The sequence below is a fragment of the Bubalus kerabau genome, chromosome 7 (assembly GCF_029407905.1).
Source record: "Bubalus kerabau isolate K-KA32 ecotype Philippines breed swamp buffalo chromosome 7, PCC_UOA_SB_1v2, whole genome shotgun sequence".
Lineage (NCBI taxonomy): Eukaryota > Metazoa > Chordata > Mammalia > Artiodactyla > Bovidae > Bubalus > Bubalus kerabau.
This window is the reverse complement of record NC_073630.1, coordinates 100,011,027-100,034,970: the sequence shown is the minus strand read 5'-3', so window position 1 is coordinate 100,034,970 and position 23,944 is coordinate 100,011,027. Positions and strand designations below refer to the sequence as shown.

The 23,944-nt window shown below is 42.7% G+C and overlaps 1 protein-coding gene across 1 annotated transcript in view; it reads right to left on the bottom strand.

The window, feature by feature from the left end:
• BMP3 (bone morphogenetic protein 3) overlaps positions 1-21,332 on the bottom strand; it is a 31,734-nt gene extending 10,402 nt beyond the window's left edge. Inside the window, exons 1-2 of the mRNA XM_055588905.1 lie at positions 20,519-21,332; positions 1,766-2,679 (exon numbers count right to left, since the gene is read on the bottom strand). Coding sequence (XP_055444880.1) covers positions 1,766-2,679; positions 20,519-20,840 — 1,236 coding nt within the window. The 5' untranslated portion in view covers positions 20,841-21,332. The remainder of the gene's footprint in view (positions 1-1,765; positions 2,680-20,518) is intronic.
• Between the last annotated feature and the right edge of the window lie 2,612 nt (positions 21,333-23,944).

The window sequence follows — 23,944 nt, the reverse complement described above, 5'->3', positions numbered from 1 at the left end:
TCATGCGTTTTTAAATTGTTATTCTTTAGATCACTGAGGACTATGATGAAGATCTATGGAAACAACAGCAAGGTTTTTGAACAGGAAAAACAAGCAGAGCCATTACAGATGGGAGAGGCAAATTGGGGCAATTATGGAGACCAACCCAGGTCAGCTAACTGACTGAATATGTCCACGTGACCATAGCTTTCTGGGTCCTAAAATCTGGAGTCAAAAGGAAAGAGGAAAACTTCCTCAGGCAACCTAGGAAAAAAAAATCACAGTTTAGGAGAGAGAGAGGAATTATTTGGAAAACTCAGAGACCCACTTAAAATCAGTCATCCCAGGTTTAGAGATATTTTGAATCCATTTCTGCCTCTCAGTGCCACAAAGCAAGCCCCACTGTAGAGTAAAGATTCATTACTGCCTGTTATACTTGGCATCTTTGTTGGTGTGTTTTAAATGCTGTCCCAGTTTGATCAAGTTTCTATTGATCAATAAAATGTCCTTTATAATCTTTAGATAAGATAAGGCTATTTATATCATTATAAATGTCTACAATCCCTACTTTGTATTTGCTTTGACAAAACCTGGAATCCACAAGGTCTAGAAAATGTAGCAAGCTTGTTCTTCCGAGACATCCTAACAGGAAAATGGGATTTCAATCAAGTTCTTGGCCCTGAGGCTGATCTGGCCTTGCTTAGTTGACCTTCTGTCTTACATGTGTGTTACATTTAGCATTCCAGTGATCACAGGCCTGTAACATGAACATGCTCCTTTAAAGACCTATAAGCACAAGTTGGTCACTTTTTGAGACAAAGGGTTTTTCTCAATTAACATACAATAGCAGAAGTTGATCCATGTCAAGTTTTGCAAAAAACTAAAACAAAACAAAACAAGCCACTCCTATTTATTCTCTGAATTCTATTGCCAGGATCACTTTTCACTGTACATCAGACTCAAATTGTTATGGGCTAAGAATGGAAATGCAGCAATAAGCTTAACGAAGGTCAGGGGGGCACCAATATGTTTTATTAATTCTAAATTCAGAGTACAGTCACTTGGACTTGCTGTGCGAGACAGAAGTGGGGTTGGGGAGGCTTCTGAGAATACATTTGTCAGGATACTGAGTACTGATAAGCTAAAGGTTCAGTCCCTATTGATTTTAGAAGAGACATGGATTAGCTCTTAGCAGTTAAAATGAGTCTTAGAAGTCACCAGAGTTATTGTGCCCTATTCTGACTCCAATTTTGATATTTATCAGGGAAGCAAATGAAATAAGCATCTGGTGGATTTCATGAGGCAAGTTTTCCTAGCCCAACCCTGATCCTAACACCCATGACGACAATTCATCTCACAAGAGACTATCAAAAATGTTCTGTATCAGGGCACCAATCCAATTAGTCCTTCCTTTTGCTCTCATGACACTCACTCATTCCCTAAATACCCCCTCAAAGGTCAGCCTCCTACCACTGGGGGCTTCCTTGTTGTGGACAGGCATAAATTCACATGTGATCATGTAGCTGAATATGCACTGTGTTTGGAAGCAGTGCAAAAAACATGTTTTATGCATACATTGTTTTCTCATATCCTTCTTCATACCAATATTGACTTCATATTACTTTAACAACCAGTAAAGAAAAACCAAACATAACCATGTTACCTATTACACTTTAGAATGCAATGAATAAAGGTCCAGATGGATTTTGTAAATGAAAACACACATTCAATTTGGGTCTTTCCACACTATGGAAATGGGAAGGACAGGACAAAAAACAATGGCTACCTTTGGCATGGGGAACTGGCACGCTCCGGAGCAGTAATAGGCATCGAAGGACTTGGGGGAAATAATCCATTCGCTCCAGCCAATATCTGCGAAGTCCACTTTAAGGTACCGTCTGGCACAATTCCGGGGTTCAATCCATTGCTTTCTTCTAGCCTTCTTCAGGGTCTGTTCATCAAACTGGAGCGTCTGGCTCTTCTGCTGAGGTCCCTTCCTCTGTTTCTTTTTGTTCTTACTCTTGTCAGGGGGCTGAGTCTGAAGAGTCTTGTAAGGCTTCCTCTCCTCCCATACTCCATCCTCCTTGTACTGATATTCTGCCCCAGGAAGCTCATTGTTCTGCAGAGGCAGAAGGACCCCCGTAGAGCGCTTCCTCCTCCTCCATTCAATAGAAGGGGCAGCCCTACTGTGGCTGTCCAGTTTGGGCACAGCTCCAGTGGGGAAATTCCGGTGTCCTTGTAAGCTCGACACCACACTCTCCGGCTCAGAAATGGCAGCATCATTGGCATACACCAAGATATAAGGCTCAGGACTGGGTGTCATCGTCTTTGGCAGCTGGTGTCCTTTGGTAGTGATGTTAAATCCTATGAGAAACTCCTCATTTTCCTTGGCTTTCCTCAAAAGTTGGGTGATGTCTTTTGACAGCCAGGACACAAAGTCTCGATGAGGTTTCCCTCCATCTACCGAAAGATGGCCCAGGAGTTGACTTTGGTTTCCACTGGATTTGAGGATCCACGCAGAGAGGTCAATCTGAATGTGTTTCCTCTGGGCATGATGTGAGCATTCCTGGGACACAGGACAACTCAGGCTTATATTTATCAGTTCTCTGATATAGAAATATAGTGTGGCAGATAAAATGTTTTCTGACTTAGTTAGAGAAGTCAGGTTAAAAATATGCAGTTCCTTGTTTTCAAGCATTCCTAGGAAGGAAAAAAAAAGGAAGTAAACAGGAGTAAAGGACTCTCTACTTCACATCATATACAAAGATTAACTCAAAATGAATGAATGACCTAAATATAAGCACTAAAATCATAAAACTCTTAGAAGAAAACATAGTAAAATCTTCATGGCTTTGGATTTGATAGCTGGTTTTTACATATGACACTCAAAGTGCAAGTAAAAAAATAAGAGAAATAAAAATAGATAAATTGATAAAATAGATAAACTGGATAAAATTCATCAAAATCTCAAATTATGTGCATCAAAAGATGTTATCAAGAAAGTTTGTACAACCTGCAGAATGGAGAAAATATTTTCAAATCTTATATAATACATAATAAAACCTAGGATCCAGGATGGGCTTTCCTGATAGGTCAGCTGGTAAAGAATCTGCTTGCAATGCGGGAAACCCCAGTTCGATTCCTGAGTTGGGAAGATCCCCTGGAGAAGGGATAGGCTACGCACTCCAGTATTCTTGGGCTTCCCTGGTGGCTCAGATGGTAAAGAATCTGCTTGTAATGCAGGAGACCTGGGTTGGGAAGATCCCCAGGAGGAGGGCATGCAACCCACTCCTGTATTCTTGCCTGGAGAATCCTTATGGACAGAGAAGCCTGGCAGGCTACAGTCCATGGGGCCGCAAAGTTGGACGTGACTGAGCGACTAAGCACAGCATAGCACAGGATCCAGAATATAAAAATAACTCTTACACCTCAACAACAAATAAACAAACCAATAAAAAAAATAGCCAAAGGATTCAAACAGACATTTCTCCAAAGACATACAAATAGCCAACAAGCACAGGAAAAAATGCTCAGTATCATTAGTCATCAGAAAAATGTAAATCAAAACCTCCATGAGGTACCATTTGACACACATTTGACACTTATAATAATAAACAACAAAATAGTAAGTGTTCAGATGTGGAGAAATTGGAACACTTTTACATTGCTGGTTTGAATGTAAAACGGTTCAGCTCTTGTGGGAAACAGTTTGACAATTCCTCAAAAAGTTAAACAGAGAAATGGCACATGATCCCACAATATTCCAGGTATAAACCCCAAAGAATTTAAAACAGGTATTCAAATAAGTGCATGTAAATACATGTTTATAACAGCACTACTCTCCACAATAGCCAAAAGGCAGAAAAAAATCAATGTCCATCAATGGATTAATGGATAAATAAATGTGATATTATCTGCAAGGAGAGCCAACCAGTCCATCCTAAAGGAAATCAGTCCTGAATATTCATTGGAAGGACTGATGTTGAAGCTGAAACTCCAATACCTTGGCCACCTGATGTGAAGAGCTGACTCATTTGAAAAGACCCTGATACTGGGAAAGATTGAAGGCAGGAGGAGAAGGGGATGACAGAGGATGAGATGGTTGGATGGCATCACTGACTCAATGGGCATGAATTTGAGTAAACTCTGGGAGTTGGTGATGGACAGGCAGGCCTGGTGTGTGCTGCAGTCCATGGGGTCACAAAGAGTTGGACACGACTGAAAACCTGAACTGAATTGTGATATAGTCATACAATGGAATATTATTCAGCCATAAAGAGGAAAAAGGGGTTGATACATCATACAGTGTGGATGAACCTTGAAAATATTAACCTTGTGCTAAATGAAAGAAGTCAGCCATAAAGGTCTCGTGTTGTATGATTCCATTTATGTGAAATATCCCTTAAAGGTAAATCCACTGAGACAGAATGCAGACTGGTGTTTGCCAGGGGCTGAGGGGAGGGAGTAATGTGGAGAAAGTGCTTGATGGGTAGGGGGTTTTCCTTTGGGATAATAGAAATATTTTAGAACTAAATAAACTTGGTGATTGCCTAACATTGTGAAACTACCAAATGTTCCTGAGCTGTTTACTTAAAAATATCTCTGTTTAAATTATGTAATTTCCACTTCAGCTAAACAAAAGATAACAGGAGTAATTTTACAAACTGGATAAAGATGAAAGCAAGGATCAGCCATATTTACTAATATTCTCTTTCCTTTACTGAAATGAAAATCATAAAGTTAGTGGTATGAGAGCTGAAAGCTCTGACCTTTCTTAATGAGACTACCAAAAACTATTCCTATAAATTTGGTACAGTGTCATAATAGTGTCTTATCAGAAGCAGCGTCTAGCCTCCTGGTTACAAGCATTGGTGGAAGTAAATTCACGTTGATTCAAGTTCTGGCTCAGCCACTTATTAACTATGTAACTGGAAAAGTTAGTGTTCTCATTCATTAAATGGAATAATAGTCCTGTCATCAGAATTAAGGGCTTCCCAGGTGGCAAGAGTGGTAAAGAACCTGCTTGCCAAAGCAGGAGATATAAGAGACGTAGGTTCAATCCCTGGGTTGGGAAGATACCCTGGAAGAGGGCATGGCAACCAACTCCAATATCCTTGCCTGGAGAATTCCTTGGACAGAAAAGGCTGGTGGGCTACAGTCCATAGGGTTGCAAAAGAGTCACATGTGACTGAATCAACTTAGCACACACTCAATCAGAATTAAGTGCTGCTGCTGCTGCTGCTAAGTCACTTCAGTCATGTCCGACTCTGTGCAACCCCATAGACGGCAGCCCACCAGGCTCCCCCATCCCTGGAATTCTCCAGGCAAGAACACTGGAGTGGGTTGCCATTTCCTTCTCCAATGCATGAACGTGAAAAAATAAAGTGAAGTCGCTCAGTCGTGTCCGACTCCTAGCGACCCCATGGACTGCAGCCCACCAGGCCCCTCTGTCCATGGGATTTTCCAGGCAAGAGTACTGGAGTAGGGTGTCATTGCCTTCTCCGCAGAATTAAGTGAGATGTGTGTAAATCAAATCACAAAGGGTCCAGTAAGTGTTTCTTAAGTATAAATTATTATTATTATAAGTGCTGATATTAAGCATAAATTGGGGATTATACTTTCTATCTGCCTTACAAAATTAAGGGTGCAGGATGAAGGTGGGTAAGCAAGACCATATAGTTCTATCTTCAGATAGTGTATCTGAAAAAACTGAGTCATGCATTTGAAGTGTCATGAAGATAATGCTGTTTGTGGAGCTTGTCTAAAGTTTATGGGATTAGGGGCTTCCCTGGTTGTCCAGTGGTTAAGAATCTACCTTGTGACGCAGGGGAGATGGGTTCGATCCCTTGTCAGGGAACTAAGAATGCCACATGCCATGGAGCAACTAAGTCTGCACTCTGTTAACTACTGAGCAGCCTGTGCTCTGGAGCCCTAGTGCTGCAAGGAAAGATCCTACATGATACAATGAAGATCCTTCGAGCTCAACTAAGACCTGATGCAGCCAAATACATAAATAAATTTTAATACAACAAAAAATAAAGCTTATGATATCACATGAATTTAAGAGGGCAATTGCTTCTCTAGAGCTTGATGAAATTATTGAAACTAGGCTACTGTATTTCCAATTTTTCAAATGCAGAAACGAGGAGTAACAGAAGGGGTGACTGATTAGCAGGGGCAGAAGCTGGTTCCTGCTCTTGAGATCATCTCATGAGCTAATAGTAAGGCTGAGGTTACACTCAAGAATCCCCAGTCCTGGGATGGGCACCAGAGCTTGAACCCTCTTCCACACACTTGTTTCATACATAGATTTGTTCTGGAAACATACAAGCAATTTTGAAATTATGTTATTGATCAGAAACATATTTCAGTAAAAACAAAACATTTTAGCAAGATGGGAAACTTAAAATGAGTTCACTGAGTCCCCAAGTACAGGGGAAGTTCATCTGGGACACATATTTCACTCCTTTCTAACACTGTGTGAAGGAAAAGGGGGAAACTGCCATTTGTGAAGGTTTGTATAGTCCATGAAAAAGTTGCAAGTGAAGTTGTTCAGTTGTGTCCGACTCTCTGGGACCCCATGGACTGTAGCCTATAAGACTCCTCCATCCATGGGATCTTCCAGGCAAGAATACTGGAGTGGGTTGCCATTTCCTTCTTCAGTGAGATCAGGATAATATTTTATAGACTTTTATTAGAAAGCCACGGCATCAGGCTTGTTCCGATTCTAGCTCTGATTCATACCAGTTACCAGAGCATATACTTTTACCCAAATGGAAGTTAAAATGGAAGGAAAAGTATGTGGCAATGGGATAGTTGCCAAAGGAACACTCTGGAGTGCGGAAATGAACTCCAAGGGATGTGGGTGGTGGTGTCTTACTGAGGAAACCAGTCCTGCTTCTTTCCCCTACATTTGGCTTCAAACTATTTCCTTCTTACAAACACTTTGCCTCCTGCTGTTAACCAGTCCCCACCTTGGGTCTAACCTTTGATAAAATCTCATGAGTGTCTCATAATCTACCATATACCTCTTCTGATGGCTTTAATTTTAATTGATTGCCTTCCTTTGAAGTCAAAGCCCTATGGCCCAGGCTCAGCTCTACCACAGTGGTAGGTAAAGAATCCGCCTGCCAAGGAAGGAGACAAGGGTTTGATCCCCGGATCAGGAAAATCTCTTGGAGAAGGAAACGGCAACCCACTTCAGTATTTTTGCCTGAAAAATCCCATGGACAGAGAAGCCTGGTGGGTTACAGTTCACGGCGTCATAAGAGTCAGACACGACTTAGTGATTAATCCACCACCAGTAGCTGTTCTCAGGCAAATTATCTAAACTCTTCAAGCCTTAGTTTACTTACCCGTAAAATGAGCCCAATAGTATCAGCAGAGATGCTCTGAGAATTAATTGAAAGAATGCAGGTAATGTACACAGCACACAGGACAAAATTCAATGAATGTTAGCTAACTAGAACAGCAATGTCCAAGTAGGCACTTAAGTTTGAATTCAGATGTGCTGTAAGTACAAAACACACAGTTTCAAAGCCTCAGCACAAAAATGAGTATAAAATATCAAGTGAATATTTTATATTGATTATGTGTTGAAATCATACCATTTGAAAACACTGGGCTAAATATTATGATTATTATGATTTATACCAAGAAATGTATATTTGGTCTTTCTCTCTCTTTCAGGGCCAGAATTTCTAAAACCTTTGGAAATGTCTAAGTGATGAGAGCCATAAAGTGTCCTTTCTATGCTAATGGGGTGGTTTTGGAGGCCAAATAATCTTGGCTTCCCAGGTAACTCAGTGGTAAAGAATCTGCCTGTCAATGCAGGTGACAAGGATTCCTGGATTGGGAAGATCCCCTGGAGAAGGAAATGGCAACCCACTTTGTATTCTTGCCTGGGAAATCCCATGAACAGAGGCCTGGTGGGCTGCAGTCCATGGGGTCTCAAAGAGTCGGATACAACTGAGCAACTGAGCGCCCACAAAGAATGGGAGCTGGTTGCCTGGGAACTTAACCCTGTGATTAGGGGTTTGGCATTTTTCAGATTCACCCTTAAGCCCAGATGTCTGGGTGGGCAGAGGAGCTGGAAATTAGTTACCAATGGCCAATGATTTAATCAGCCATGAGTATATAATGAGGCCTCCATACAAAAAAAAAAAAAAAAAAAACCTAAAACACAAGGTTTGAAGAGCTTGGAGGTTGGTGAATATGTGGAGACTGGGGAAAGTGATGCTCCTGGTGACAGCAAGGAATCCCCAAGCCCTTCCCCTACCTTGCCCTGTGCATCTTTTACCTGGCTGTTCCTGAGTTGTATCCTAAAGTAGAAATGTAGTGAGTAACTGCATTTCCTGAGTTATGTGAACCACTCCAGCAAATTAATCAAACCCAAGGAAGAGGTTGTGGGAACCTCCAATCTGTAGTCATAAGCACAGGTAGGTCATAAGCACAGAAAGGTCGTAAGCACAGGAAACCATCTGGGTTTGGGACTGACGTCTGAAGTGGAGGACAGTCTTGTAGGACTGAGCCCTTTATCTACGGAATGTGGATGCTCGCTTTAGGTAGACAGTGTCAGAATTCGGTTGAATTCTCAAACACCCTGTTGGTGTTTGAGTATTGCTTGCTGGTGTGGGTGCAGAACATTTAAAATATAATATATTATCAAAAGTAATCTCACCCTTTGCTTTTCATATTTTTAATGAGGCTACTAAAAATTTTAAATTGCATACATGGCTCACATTCGTGGTTCAAAGTAACTTTCTCCTGGACAGTGGGATGACCACCATTTTTGTGGTCACGTGGTTCAAAAGGAAAGAAAAAAGGCTTTTTTTTTTTTTTTTTCCAAATGCAGGGAAGAATTAGGAATTTGCTAAACATGAACATGCAAACCAAAATGTAAGTTGGGCAAGAGATTATTTTCTTGGAAAGCAACACACATTCCTTTATTAAGGACATATTTCTATGCTTAGTCACTCAGTCTTATCCCATTCTTTGCAACCCCATGGACTGCAGCCTGGCAGGCTCCTCTGTCTATGGGAATTTCCAGGCAAGAACACTGGAGTGGGTTGCCATTTTCTTCTCCGGGGATCTCCCTGACCCAGAGATCAAACCATCTCTCCTGCATTGGCAGGCAGATTCTTTACCACTAAGGCACGCTGCTGCTGCTGCTGAATTGCTTCAGTTGTGTCCGACTCAGCCCACTAGGCTCTGCCATCCCTGGGATTCTCCAGGCAAGAACACTGGAGTGGGTTGCCATTTCCTTCTCCAATGCATGAAAGTGAAAAGTGAAAGTGAAGTTGCTCAGTCGTGTCCAACTCTTCACGACCCCATGGACTGCAGCCTACCAGGCTCCTCCGTCCATGGGATTTTCCAGGCAAGAGTACTGGAGTGGGGTGCCATTGCTTTCTCTGGCTAAGGCACGGGGAAGCCCAAATCAACTGTACTTCGGGGAAAAATAAAAAAAGAATGAGGGTAAAAGGGATTGTTGGGGAGGCGATAAGAGGAGCACACTGTAGTCGTCAGTGATGCTGGATATCTGGAAGCTTTTGCATAAGCAATATTTCCAATGTTTTAAATGGAGATTTATAAAAAAAATCCCAAATTAACCTAGTTATTCGAAGTCCTTACAGATGTCTCAGCTGCTTAAATTGAGAAAAGGAATAGACAGGGACTTCCCTGGTGGTCCAATGGTTAAGAATTTGCCTTCCTTTAAAAAAAAATAAAGACTCTGCCTTTCAATGCAGGGGACGTGGGTTCCATCCCTGGTAGGGGCGCTACCACATGCTGCAGGGCAACTAAAGCTTCACACTGCTAGAGACCTCCTGTGCAAGTACAGAAAGTCTGTGTGCCATAACGAACACTCAGAACAGCCAGAAAAACATTTAAAAATAATTAAGAAAATTTTTTTTAAATAATGAAAATTTTTTTTAAAAGAAAAGGAATGGCCAATTGACATTTAGCTCCTAACTTACAGCATTATATGACCCCTGGCACGCAAAGCCTTTGCCATTCCCACCCAGGTGAAGGAATACATTACCTCTGCCTGTCCTAGACTTCCCTCCTCCCCACCTTTTTTAAAACAATAAGTCTCTACCATTTCACAAACCATTCCTTGATTTCTTTAACCCATACTTTATTTTTGTCTTCCCTGAATTTAAAGCATTTCATTTCCATACAAGTCAATGCTCTGTTCCCCAAAACAAGTCAACAAATACTTTCCTGCAGGATGAAATATATGCTAATAATATCTGTTCCATTACTCTCATGCCTTTTTTGATTTTATATTAACTGTTCAAAAAAGTATCTTTTCCTATACTTAAAAGCAGGAGTTTTTCAATAGCCTTCTCTCTCTTCACTGTGCAAAGCACAGATTTGTCTGTGAAAAAGATATCTATGTTGGCATATCAGTGAATGGAAAATGCTTTCCTGTTCACTTTTTCCATTCTTCTGAAATATTCTGATATTAACCTATTTGGAATCAATGAATCTGAAAATGGAGGCATACTTTCTGATTACTAAGAGCAAAATATAATAATAATATTATTGAAAGCAATGGCAAGTGTTATCAGGTTACAGAACAATGGTTTATGTATTTTCAGGATGCACTTTATAGTCTTCAGGTATTAGAGAGCATTAACTGTATGCCACACAATTCAATCATATCTACAATTTCATGCTTATTCTGGGTGCTCTAACTTTAACTAGTTTATTAAAATAAAAGAAAGTAGCTAGGAAAGTAACCTAGATGTTGGTCTTAAAGTTATTTCTTACACATTGGAGTTACAGAATACCTGCTCTGGAGGAAAGAAAAACAAAACAAAAAACCCCCAAAAAAACGTTAACCAATGACTTAAGAATTGTTTACAAATACTCAAGGGGCCGTAGAGAGATCAGGGTTTTTCTTGTCAGTGTCAAAGATGAGAATTAGGTCTAAAGGTGATAGCTGAATGGAGGCAGAATCCAGGTCAAGGTAAATAATGACTCTAAGTGTGTAGCCTGATGGTGAGACCCTTCTATGGGGCCAGGCAGACAGAAGAGAGACGGCCATAATTCAAGACTTACCGAAGGATCTCTTTATAGTAGGGAAGGTGTGAAAGGTGAACTAGATAACCTCTCAGATCTCCTGCAAGGAACTATACTCGGCTTTACTTTCAGCTCTTTCCAAGGTACTGTTTTTAGATGTCAAAATGTAACTACCAATAGGTGGTGCTGTTTTCTTACTGTTTGCTGAGCACTAGAATTGGCAACCCACTCCAGTGTTCTTGCCTGGAGAATCCCAGGGACAGGGGAGCCTGGTGGGCTGCCCTCTATGGGATCGCACAGAGTCGGACACGACTGAAGCGACTTAGCAGCAGCAGCAGCAGCAGCATTCATTGTAGAGGGCTTCCCCCAAGGCTCAGCAGTAAAGAATCTGCCTGCCGTGTAGGAGATGCAGGAGACTCGGGTTCAATCCCTGGATCGAGAGATCTCCTAGAGGAGGGCGTAGCAACCCACTCCAGTATTCTTGCCTGGAGAATCTTATGGACAGAGGAGCCTGGCGGGCTATAATACATAGAGTCGCAGAGTTGGATACAACTGAAGCGACTCAGCATGCATGCATACACATTCATTGTAGAAATATGAAAATGAAGGACCTTAAAAGTCAGCCAGCCAGTGAGCATCGATTTTGGAGAGGAACCCAGGTCTTCTATTACCTATATAAAAAAATTTTTTTTTGGGGGAGGGGTGGGTCTGGTTATCAGATAAAGGCAGAACATCTATTAGTTTTCTTCTGAAAAGAAAGCACCTGCTCGTCAAGAAACCCAGGACTCTGCAAAGAAACTAAGACCTGAGACCAGCCCTACTATTGTGACGGTTCAGTTCCTCTCAGGGAGGAGTCGAGGCGAGGCCCGGGGAGTGGGGAGTGGGAGGTCACCTTCGTGCTGGCCCACACAGAACGTTTTCAAAGGGAAATAGAACGTACAATGGAAAGCTTTCTATGTAAAGTCTGATTTTAAAACAAATAGACTAAATGAAATCTTGATGATTAGTTAAATCCCCAGGAAGCAGCAAAAACATTTTAGTCATACAGAAAATATGTAACTAAGAACAACTCTTTTTTTTCCATCCCTTTCTCCAAACAAAGCACAGCTGCTAGAAATGCCGGGGTGCCTAGGACAGGGCCATATATGCTCATAGTCACGGGCTGAATACTCTCTGCTGATTATGGCGCCAAGGCTACAGTTCCTCTATGCCACCTTCAGTTTCCAGGCATCAAGAGATGGAGAGATTCTAAATAGAACACAGTCAGAACGTTGTTTTTCTTGCAGAGTTCCAGTCAAATGATTGAGTTTTATGGGATCTCAAAACAACCATCCTCTATGTCCAAAGTAAAACACGGCCAAAGATGATATAATGTATGTTTTTCTAGAACAACAAAATGTTCACTAATCAAGTTTATCTACTCTCAGCCTCCACCCAAGGGCATTCCTAGACTGTGAGCTCTCAGAGGGTAGACCCATGTCCAGATAAATCTTTGAACTCCTAGCACTTTGCATGGTCTGGAGCATTGATATCCTGAAAAATATTTTAAAATATTTAACAATGAATGAGCCACTGTTCAAATTTACCAGATTCTTGAGTGTTTCCTACTTCACAACAAAGTGAAAAAAATTTTAAGCTCCCAAAGCAAAAGGCCTTCTGGGCAATAAGTATCCTATGGAGTTTCATTTCATCAGGAGAAAAACATTACTAGAACAGTGTATAAAGTAGAAAGGCTTTGTCCCACATCTTCATGGTAAAATGTCTTGGGGAAACTCTTAAACTGAAATTTCTTTCAATTATTTTTAAAGCATCTGTTGCCTAGCTGATAGCTTTTCTACTATCTTCTCTTACCTAGTCCCCCGAACACCTAATTCAGCTCAACTGAATTATTTCCCGAGTGCCTACTGTGTGGCCACCTATGCCAGGCCCTCAAAATACAAGCTTGAAATGAAATATGCTATTTGCCCTCCAGAAACTTGATCCCTGCCCCATCACCCATTTTCTAGCAAACCTATTAGGCCCTGAACTCTGCAGCTGGGAAAGAAGGGTTAGACGTCTTTATTAACTTACTTTTGAACTCCTCCCCAGGGTAAAGGTGTCATAAAAACATTAATATACCATCCAAAGCGAAAGAAACTTACCCTTATATAAATTAATAAACCATTTGTCCAGGGAAAGACCCACTAAAATGGCCAGATGAGACCATAACTAGGAGGTTAATCAATCCTGAATTTCAGACGCCTGTTATAAGATAGTCATCACTCCAGGGATATTGAGTTTAGAACAGTGTCTCAGACAGGCGTCAGAATCACCTTACTGGCTTGTGAAAACCGAGGCTTCTGTGCCCACCCTCAGAGTGTGATTCAGATGGTCTGGGTGGGCTGGAGGATTTCTAACAAGTTCCCTGGGTGATGTTGATGCTGCTAACACAGGGAGCATACTTGGAGAAAAACTAACTTCAAGAAATCACTACAAAGAGGTGCAATTCTGCTCCATGCAGCCACCAAGGTCAGGACAGAAACAGTAATTTCTTGAATGGAAATTTAGCATATATTGTATTACAAGAGGACTACAGCCTCTTCAAGCTTACATTGCTATCCAGATATATCCTCTACTCCACAAACAACTGCGTGGTATTACTGTGTTAGGTATGTTTAAGGTTTTGTGGGGAGCGAGAGAAAGACAGTATCTCAAAGTATTAAGACGATCTCATTTACATGGGACTTCCAAATGCATTTTTGCATTCGATTTTTTCAACTACATTTCACCATCTTTCTGAGACTAGCACAGTAGGTATGAGCTAACCCATTTGATAGGCCTGGAAATATTAGATGACTTTATTAATTAACAATGCAGCCAAGATCTCTTAATGCTCTTAATCCTAGATTCTCTAGGAATCTCTTCTCTTCTTGAAAACCATTTATCTTAACCCATACCTAAGTGCAGCAATTATACTCCATTCAGTCTTTAGATTAATTCCATGCAGTTAAATTAAAATTTTCTTGGCCGAAAAAGCAAATAAGTTCATGTTGGGCCTCAGTAGTTTTAACTTTAAATCAGAGGACTCGGCAGAGAATCTCTCATTATTAAAGCTATTGGATATAATCATTTTATAAAGGGAACATTTGACATTTACTCACTATAATATTTAAAGGCATATTTAATATTTACTCCCTCAGGAAAGTAAGAACATACTGAAGTCGGAAATATAGTAGGATCAGTTTGTCCAAGCACTTTATTCATAATGCCCAAGCAAAACCAAGGCATTGCATTATTGTGGTTCTACTGCCAAGAAACAATGGATCGTAAAGGAAGGTAGATCACTGAAGGATTCAATAAAACACATGGTCAATTGGCTTTATGACTTACATGTGGACATTTTAGACAAATAAAGAAACATCCACACCTTTAATAATACCATCCCTGAAAATGTGTGTTACCAAGAGTGCTTTAGGTACCAATATTCTAGGACACAACCACTACTAACGTATTACTAGACTAGTGGCTTTATGAATTTCTAAGTATATCCCATAGGCGAGGGCTCTTTGGTCACAATGTCATAGTTTACTATGGTCCAAAGTACATATTACCTTGGTAAACTTGTGTCACTTGATTAATACTATGTCACTGTGTCCATTACAAAACTCTATTTTCATGGGTTAGGAACATAATCATAAAAATTCACTCTGAATTGAAACTCAGCATAGGAAATTTCAAATAGAAACTATTTATGAAGCCAAACTTCTTTCCATCATATCACTGAAATAAAGTTATCAAGATCCTGATTACTGTGCTATGCTTGCTAAATCGCTTCAGTCCAAGACTTTGTGTGACCCCATGGACTATAGCCTGACAGGCTCCTGTGCCCGTGGGATTCTCCAGGTAAGAATACTGGAGTGGGTTGCCATGCCTTTCTCCAGGGCACCTTCCAGACCCAAGGATTGAACCTGTGGCTCTCATATCTCCTGTTTGGCAGGTGACTTCCCTGGTAGCTCAGATGGTAAAGCGTCTGCCTACAATGCGGGAGACCTGGTTCGATCCCTGGGTTGGGAAGATCCCCTGGAAAAGGAAATGGCAACCCATTCCAGTATTCTTGCCTGGAAAATCCCATGGACTGAGGAGCCTGGTAGGCTACAGTCCATAGGGTTGCAAAGAGTTGAACACGACTGAGCGACTTCCCTTTCACTTTTCACTTTCATGCATTGGAGAAGGAAATGGCAACCCACTCCAGTGTTCTTGCCTGGAGAATCCCAGGGACAGGGGAGCCTGGTGGGCTGCCGTCTATGGGGTCATACAGAGTCAGACACGACTGAAGTGACTTAGCAGCAGCATCAACACCATCTGGGAAGCCTAGGATATACAAATTTAATGGATGGGAAAACCTTCCAAATTTTAGGAGAAAAGTTCTGATGTTGGGGCAGAAAAATCCTGAATAGCATATACAAAATTGCTCAATAATTTTCATTAGGCTTTTTGATAGGTATGAGTTTTATTATATCTAATAAATACAACAAACAATGGGATTATATAAGGGCTTTGACAGGTATCTATAACCAAGGGATTGATGATGATAAAACATTAACAAAGTAATAAGTATGATCTCTAGTGAATTTTTCCACAAATAAAGAAGGCTTTCTTCTAAAAGAATAATACCAGATTGATGTAAAATAATAAATACTAATCCTATAGAAGAAAATAATGGAGAATTCATAAAAAGAGGCAAAATAAAATTTAATGACAGAGGCTCTAAAATTACATCCAGAGAAATTTAAAACATAAAATCAGGAAGATGGTCCAGTTGGCCCTTGGTATTCTCAGAGAACTGGTTGCAGGACCCTTGCAGATACCAAAATCCACAGATGTTTAAGTCCCTAAAATTAAATGGCATTGTATCTGCATATAATCTACATACATGTTCCTGTATACATTAAATCATCTCTAGAGTATTTATTATTCAGCAAAATCAAGTTCTGCTTTTGGGGAATTTCTGAAGTTTTTCCCTGTGAATATTTTTAATCTGTAGTTGGATTCCTGGTACCCAGGGATATGGAGAGCTAACTGTACAATGCCAACTGGACTCAAGTCCAAAAACTAACAGTGTAAGTAAATATCCTGAGTAAACAAATGAGAAATGACATAGTGTTCAGTCATAAGATTCACTTGAATTTTGCATATATTCTTTCTTGAGAAATTAGGAAGAATCTGAATCAGTATTTCCCCAGATAGATGTCTCAGAACCACAATTCTCGAAAGTACTCTTATGAGGAGAAAGTGATCCACTCTTAAGAGGGTTCATGAGCATTTTAAAGGCCCTGAAAGGTCCCAAAGTAAACTGATAACTTTTCCCAAACTTACTTGATCATGGAATGCAATTTTATGTAACATCTTTTAACGACTTTTAAATATCCTCTTTTACAAAATCTTCTCCTAGAAAATCAGATAAGATGATTAGAAATTTTGAGATGAGCTCAGTATGTTTGAAAACTTGTCTGGCAAATATATCATGATGTCCATTTCTTCTTCCATTTAAATAAAGGGTTGGGCTTGCTTTCTTTATAGCCTCTTTCAAACATGAAACTGTGTAATTCCAAAACGTTTAAGATCAGGTCTGACATTCACGTCTCTAACTAATTTTTAGAAAAACCTGAACTGGGTCAATCAAATGCTTATAAACTTCCACTGCTTAGATAAAATGTCTGTAACCCTTTTAATATATTCTCAATTATGTACATAGTTTTAATGTACAAATATTCCCTGAGTGAATTATCTACTTAGGGGACTTTTTTCATTGACCCTTATGTTCTCCTGGTCTCTCTGAGTGTGTCTAACCATACTAAAGAGATAAATTTAAATTATTTTTAATGTAACAGTCTTTTTCTTTTCCATTAGCATAGATAATCTAGAATTCATGGCATTATGGATTTTTAAATGTCAGAGATTGTAAAGCTGTCTTGATTGTTACAGTAAAAACTTCATTAAGGGCTATCATGTATTCAAAGTAGAGTGTAATTCAAAGCAGCTGCACATCCAGTTCCCCCTCTCCAGATGTACTATTGTCCTCTGAATAAAAACATCAGATAATCTAAGTATTCTTTAAATTCTAGGTGCCAGAAATTTCTAGGTAACTCTGTTTTAATAATGTTGTAATAGCCCCTTGCCATCAAACCCACTAACAATGATGCTTCCCCACCCCCAGTCCATACATTTTACAAAACTGGCTCCTATTAGAATGATTGTTCAGCCCGTCACTACATCCTTTCTAAAGCCTTATATTTCAGCCTTGCACTTCAGAAACATGTCACATTTTAATTCTTCATTTTTAAAGATTTTTGGTTACAGTAGGAAAGACTCTCTTCTTTCTCATTGAAGGAAAATATTCACTTTGGGGTCTGACTTTTCTCAACTTTCTTTTCTTTCTGTCTATAAAGTCTGTATCATTTTTCTTGAAAGGTGACATAAATCCACTGAAATGCAAACTTTTGTAGTTATATGTCATAAATTAAAATAATGATAGTTTCCTAATAAGAACAGCTGTGCGTTAATCGCTTTCCCTAAAGAGGTTAAATTTATGATTAAGAAAAATAAGATTAAGTGACTATGGAAATGATGAGAAACTAATGAACACAAAGTATGTATCTTCAAGGATCAAGCCAGGAGAAAACCTCATGCAAAATATTCTTCTTTCATTACATAGAAGCCAAGGACAACTTCAACTAAGACGAAAATAAAAGCTGATTTCATGTCCCTCTTGTCTTCCTTCGAGATGGTGTGTTTTTCTAAAGCCAAACTTCTCTGTCATCAATAATTTTGTAAATTACCTTTTACAAAGAGAAAGATAAAACCTATCTTTATATAAACACTTACACACCACAAAAAGACGTATGAGTGCTCCAAACTTACGGTTTTGGCTCACCAACTGCATAGCATTGAGGGAGGAGAAAGGGGTTAGCAGAAAGTGTATTTAGGATGAATGCCACCCACCATCAAGTAATAGTTTAAGTAGAAGGTAATCAGAGGGAGACCACAGCAGCTAAATTTCAACCAAAGATATTCTAGGTTTAGAACAATAAATAATTTTAATCAGGTATGTTCCAAGGAGCAAAGAGGGCTCTAAGGCTATAACTCAGCCTGAATAAGCATGGGGAAAGTGTGCCGAATCAGCAGCCACTCCATAGACAACAGCACACACCTGACCTTCCATTAAAATCTGTAACATCGTTGGCCCAGAGAAGCACATATGTTTGTGAAACCTCAACACTGTGAACTGGAAAACATATCTAATTTATTAAAGCAGACAGCATCTTTCACCTACATTAGAACACATGTCACAAGATGAAGGGTGTTGGGAAATGCTGATACATATAAAGGAGAGAGACACACGAAAGCTTTAGCACCTTCCTGGAGTTGGGCCTTATTAAAGCCAGAACTGCTTTTAATAAGGTCTTTTTAGTGCGTTAGTAACTAAACTCTTGGAAGGAGTCCAACACGAACCACCTCTCCAGGAGTTTCCAGTATAGTAACAGGACACTTCAGCTTCCACAAAAACCGGTGTCTACATTTGATAAATAAGTCATTAAGACAGTCTCTAGGATGCTAAAGGAATTACTTTTCTTATCAGGGCGCACAGCCTTGTATATATGCTTTCAGCTGCAATTCATCATTTCAAGGGAACTTCTGGCCTCCGTATCAGAGTTTATCATTTGATGGTCTAAGACTACAGAGAGGCTGATAAGGGACACTCTGAAATTATAATGCATAGAGTGAGCTGAAGCCAAAGAGTAAACGGGGCCTGAGATATTCAAATCCTTATCCATCTCTCACTCACGGTTCCCTCAGTCTAAAACAAACATACAAAAACACTATAGAATAGGTGTGAATGAATCAAACTCACATGCCACCTCCAAACCTTGTGATTCATACTAAAAATCTGTGATTCCAAAAATACTATTCATCTCTTGGGTGCCTTGGAGACTCCCTAGGAATATTACCAAGAAAATGCAGATAGAGGTAAGAATGATTGGATTATCTTCACTATTGCCACCTGCCTTGCCCACCCAACTTCTCTGGTTTCTTCCACACTGTTTTTTCATGGAGCTCTGCCCTTGGAGTTGCACTGAACAGGCCAGTCACTGGTGTGGTCAGCTGTCAGGACAGCCTTCTCCAGGGGCTGACACACCAAGAGCAGGCTTCTCTTTCCTTAGCAGAGGCCACCTCCTTATAGATCATGCTCATGGTTTTCAGAAGAAAGCGAAATCTGATTCAGCTCAGGCTCCAGCTAGAGACTTCTGCATTAGAAAGCATAATTCACATTTATTGTAAATGTCATCAAGGCGAGGTGCTCTAGAGTGTATTTACACTGTCAGCCTAGGGCTTTCCTTGATGAATGCTTTCGTGGTGTTCCTCTTTTCCAGGAGTCCTACGTATCAAAGCTTTGGGATATGTCTTTCTAGTGATTCTGACAGAATTGAGAGCATCAGGCATGGCCTCCTAACTTGAAGATTCTTGGCTATTTTTCAACGGTTCACTGAGGACAGGCTTTGCAGTTACATTTCCCTTCATCGTGAATGCAGTGAACAAAAAAGCCGGGTGCATCCTCAAAGCATATAAACCGAGTTAGCGTCCAGGAAACTTTCCCTCAAGCTGTTAGCACAGGGGAGGCAGGCTGTTAGCATAAGTTATTCGCTTCACCACAGGGGCCAGGAGAAACCTTGTTAAGCCGTGAATTTCAGCCCACAGTGATCTGTGTGTTGAAAATGGGATGAGCAAATTTTCATCGGCAGATTCCAAGAGGTGTTTACATCCACCGGCTGCTCGCCTCCGTCCCAACTCCACCCAGGGTGGGTGGTACAGTCCCGTTTGCCCAGATGGGTTTTAAATAATCGAAACACCCGAGCACCTGGTTTAGTCTGCGTTGTTTGCCACCAAGGGACTATCAAGTAGAAAGTGTCAAATATAAACACAGAGGACGCCAGTTAAGAGAAGGTGGAAGGTCTGGAGAAGTGACTGTCTAAAGGGCTAAGGGGAAGGCGTCTAGTTCAAGTGTGACTTTTCTCTCTGGTGCCCTGGGGTTGGCATAAAATAACATCTGCCTCTAGGTAAACACGGCTATAGCCCTGTCCAAGGGAATTTCCGCTGACCGACTTAAGACTTAACATCGGCATAGGTTGCCCCAAGGGAGCTCCAGACATCCAGGGCAAGAGGACCCCCCTGGACAGGGGGGGGGGGGGCAGCCCCTTTCCCGGTTTCCTGCGCTTCCTTCTTCCAGCCGACCCGGTTCAGGTCTCGGCGCCCTTCTCTCCCACTTCTCCTTCTCCGTTCAGACTCTAGAATTGGGCTGATTCTTAGGTCACGGATGGAATGCGGGATGTGACGGCACCGAAGGGCTGCGGGGAGGGTGAGCTGCAGGGCGAGGGAGCGTCTCTAGGTAACGCGGGGGGCAGACGAGGAAGCCGTGGGGGGTGTCCCGGGAGACCCCTGGGACGGGATCGCGGAAAGGGGGCGCCCCGGCACTCACCTGCGGCTCCGGCTCGAAAGCTGCGAACCGTGTTGCCCTCGCGCAGCAGCTGGGGGCGCAAAGACTGCGAGCCCCGATCCGAGTTCCCGGGCGTCCGCGCCTCCTCCGTTCGGCCGCCGCTGTACCTGTCGTAGAGCCGCAGCATGTGCTCCGACACCTGGTCGAGGGGCTGCAGCGGGGATTCGGGGCCGCCACCTGCCGCGCGGTCGGCCGGCACAGCCACGCGGAGCTCCGGGAAGGGCTGCCTGAGTCTCTGTCCCTGCGCCAGGCTCACACACAAGCAGCTCAGCCACAGATGGAGCAGCCCGCGCGCCCCGGCCATCGCGAGGTCCGCTCCGCTGCTGCGTCCTGGGAGAAGGAGGGGAGGTCCCTCCGAGGCGCGGACCGGGTGCTTCCGAGGTTCCTCCGGCGGCAGAGCCGAGGGTGGAAACTCTCAACTAGCTGGGGCGAGGGCGCCCGGAGCCCGGACGCTGCCCGAGCAGGACCACGATGGGCCCCACTCTTGGCGCCGGCCGATCGCGGGCCGGCAGGTGGGCTCTTCCCCGGCGGCCGCACGGACCTCACCCGCGCAGGGTGCTGCCGGCGCCGTCTCCCCTCGGACTCCCAGCCAGAGCTGAAGTCGCAGCGTGTGTGGCTGGCGTGTTTTCTGATCTGTCTGTACCCTCCCTCCCCGCTTTATTCTCGGGGACACCCGGCCGAAGCGGGCGCGCAGGGCACCGGGACTTAGCGCTGCGTCGGGCGAGAAGCCGGAGCCGGGTGAGCGGAGCGCGGACCGGAGGGCGCTCACTCGTCTTTTGCAAGGATTGGAGCAGCCGCGGTGCGGCCGGTCCGAGTTTTGAGTGTTTGCGTGTGTGTGTGTGTGTGTACGTGTGCGCGTGTGCGTGTGTGTGGTGTGCAACAGAAGGAGGGGGGAAGAGGGGGAAAGAGAGAGAGGGAGAGAGAGACAGACTCGGTTCCCTGGCTGATCTGTACCGTCCGCAGCCAATCTCGCGCTCTCCCTCGCCCTGGAAGGCAGCAGGGACCGCGCTCTACCCCCGAAAGAAGGGAAGGGGGAAGTAGCCAGTTAGCCAGCAGGGGGAGGGCGAGGAGAGGAAGTAGAGGTGGGGTTGGTAGAGGGGAGGAAGTGGGGGAAGGAGAAGGTCCAGGAAGAAAGAAAGGGTAGGAGGCACGGGGTATTATTATTTTTTAATCTCTTCAGGAACATTGGCTATGTCCCGGCCAGCAAGAAGGGAGAGGAAAAATAAACTTCCTGGATTCTTTCTCCTCTGATTCCAGTCAAAATCAAGATGTGAACAGAAAACACCAACTTCAGTTCCTTTCCTGGGCCTCTGGGGATCAGGTGGCGGACCACGCACCTGCGCCTGTGCCGGGTTGCCAGCTTCCCCAGGCTCCCCGAGAGCTTACCCGTCAAAGCTCCTTCTCTTCTGCATCTTCCCTTTGCACCTCATCCACTCTCCACCCAGTCCCCCGGTTCTCAGGAAATAAATATGCGCCAAATCGACTCAGTCCAGTCTTAAAACAAATAAACAAGCAAACACCCTGCAAACACGCCCCCCCCCCACCCCCCGGCCACATTCCCCCTCAGGAGGATTCTCTGCAGGGTTGTGGGTGGTGGTGAAACAGAAGGATTTCTGGGAGAGGCTGAAATCCAGAGCGGACTTTCAGAGTTGCTAATCATGCCTTAGCTACTCACTGTTCTTTTGATATCAAGTGTGCTATCTTGAAACAACTTTTGCAGTAAAGCCCATTTTACAGATGAAGAAACTGAGGCAAAGACTCTCCTGGATGGCAGAGCTGAGCTCCTAACTCAGGGAATCTGATTCCTGAGCTCAAGCCTTTAATCATCTCATTATCAGTAATGAAGCTAGCATTTAAAGTGAAGCTTCAGTGTGACAATTCATGTAAATATTCTTAGCAGAGGCTTCCCAGGTGGTGCTAGCTGAAGACAACCCGGCTGCCAATGCAGGAGACATAAACAACTTGGGTTTGATCCCTGGAATCTGGAAAATCCTCTGGAAAAGGGGACGGCAACCCAATACTGGACAAGAACTCCAGTATTCTTGTCTGGAGAATCCCATGGAGAATCCCATGGAGCCTGGCAGGCTGCAGTCCATGGGCTTCCAGAGAATCGTACTTGATTGAAGCGACTTAACAGGCTGACACATTTTTAGCACAGTGCCTGGCCTGGTGCAGTAAAGACTTCAGTAAATGTCAGTTGCAACTTATCTGTTCCCTCAATGGGAGCAGAGTAGAGTTTATGAAAAAGAATATAGGCTGTAGTATCACAGTGGGCTTCCAAATCTCCATTTCTTCTTTGAAGGTGAATGAGGACATGTCCCTTTCAGAGTTTTGCTTGGATGACAATAGAAGACAGGGTTAAAGTGACTGGCACCCTGGCTAGCTTTCAGTGGAGACTCAATCTCTTTTTATCCCAAATTCATCCCAAATGCAGACGACATTCTCCCCATTCAGTCACTTCTCAACCCATTGCGGTTTGGATTTTGCCCTTGGCCACCCCCGGAACTGTTCTGCAGATAATAACACATATTTTAGGGGTGGTTGTGAGGATTAAGTGAGATCATGTGTGTGATCTTTGCCTGGCATCAAGAACATAATAGCTTTTGTGATTAATAATGAAGACCCAATTGCAAAATTCAATAGGCCCTGGAAATTCTCTCCCTTTTTGGTTTTTCCCTGTGAATCTTTGGTTCTTTCCCTCTGCTTTTTGCTCTCTCTCAGTTCTGTGAGCTGTCTCCTCTTTCTTGGCCTGCCTTCAGTGTTTCTCACATCTTTATAACCTACCCAGGGAGGATACCTAATGAAGAAAAAAATCTGCTTTGGTGATCTCCTCTGAGCTTTGAATACATAGTTCTGGGTCTCTCCCAGCCCCAGTCTGCATTGCTGAAATTTCGCCTTCCAGCCTTTTGAAACCATCCCCAAGACTTCCCTTCTTTTAGCTCTGGTGCATAGCGCTGGTGCATAGCTCCATAGGAATTCCCTGGTGGGTCAGAAGGTAAGGAGTCTGCATAGCTCCATTGCTACTTCTGCTGCTTTATACTTGACACAGTTCTTCATTTGCAGAAGCTGTGCTATGACTGCTAGAGTTGACCACATGTCTTCAATGCCTATCCTTACTTCTTCCTAGATGTACTTTCTCTTCTTCATGCTTCCATTTTCTTATTAGAGTCATAAGTATAAACTAATAGTCCCTGTCAACAGTGTTGTTGTAAATAAGAAAAAAATCATGTGACAGTCCATGTCAAGAGTTAGTACAGTGCCTGAAAGTGAAGAAAGTGGAGTTGCTCAGTTGTGTCCGACTCTTTGTGACCCTATGGACTGTAGCCTACCAGGCTCCTCCATCCATGGGATTTTCCAGGCAAGAGTACTAGAGTGGGGTGCAATTTCTTGCCTGCATTGGAAGCAGAC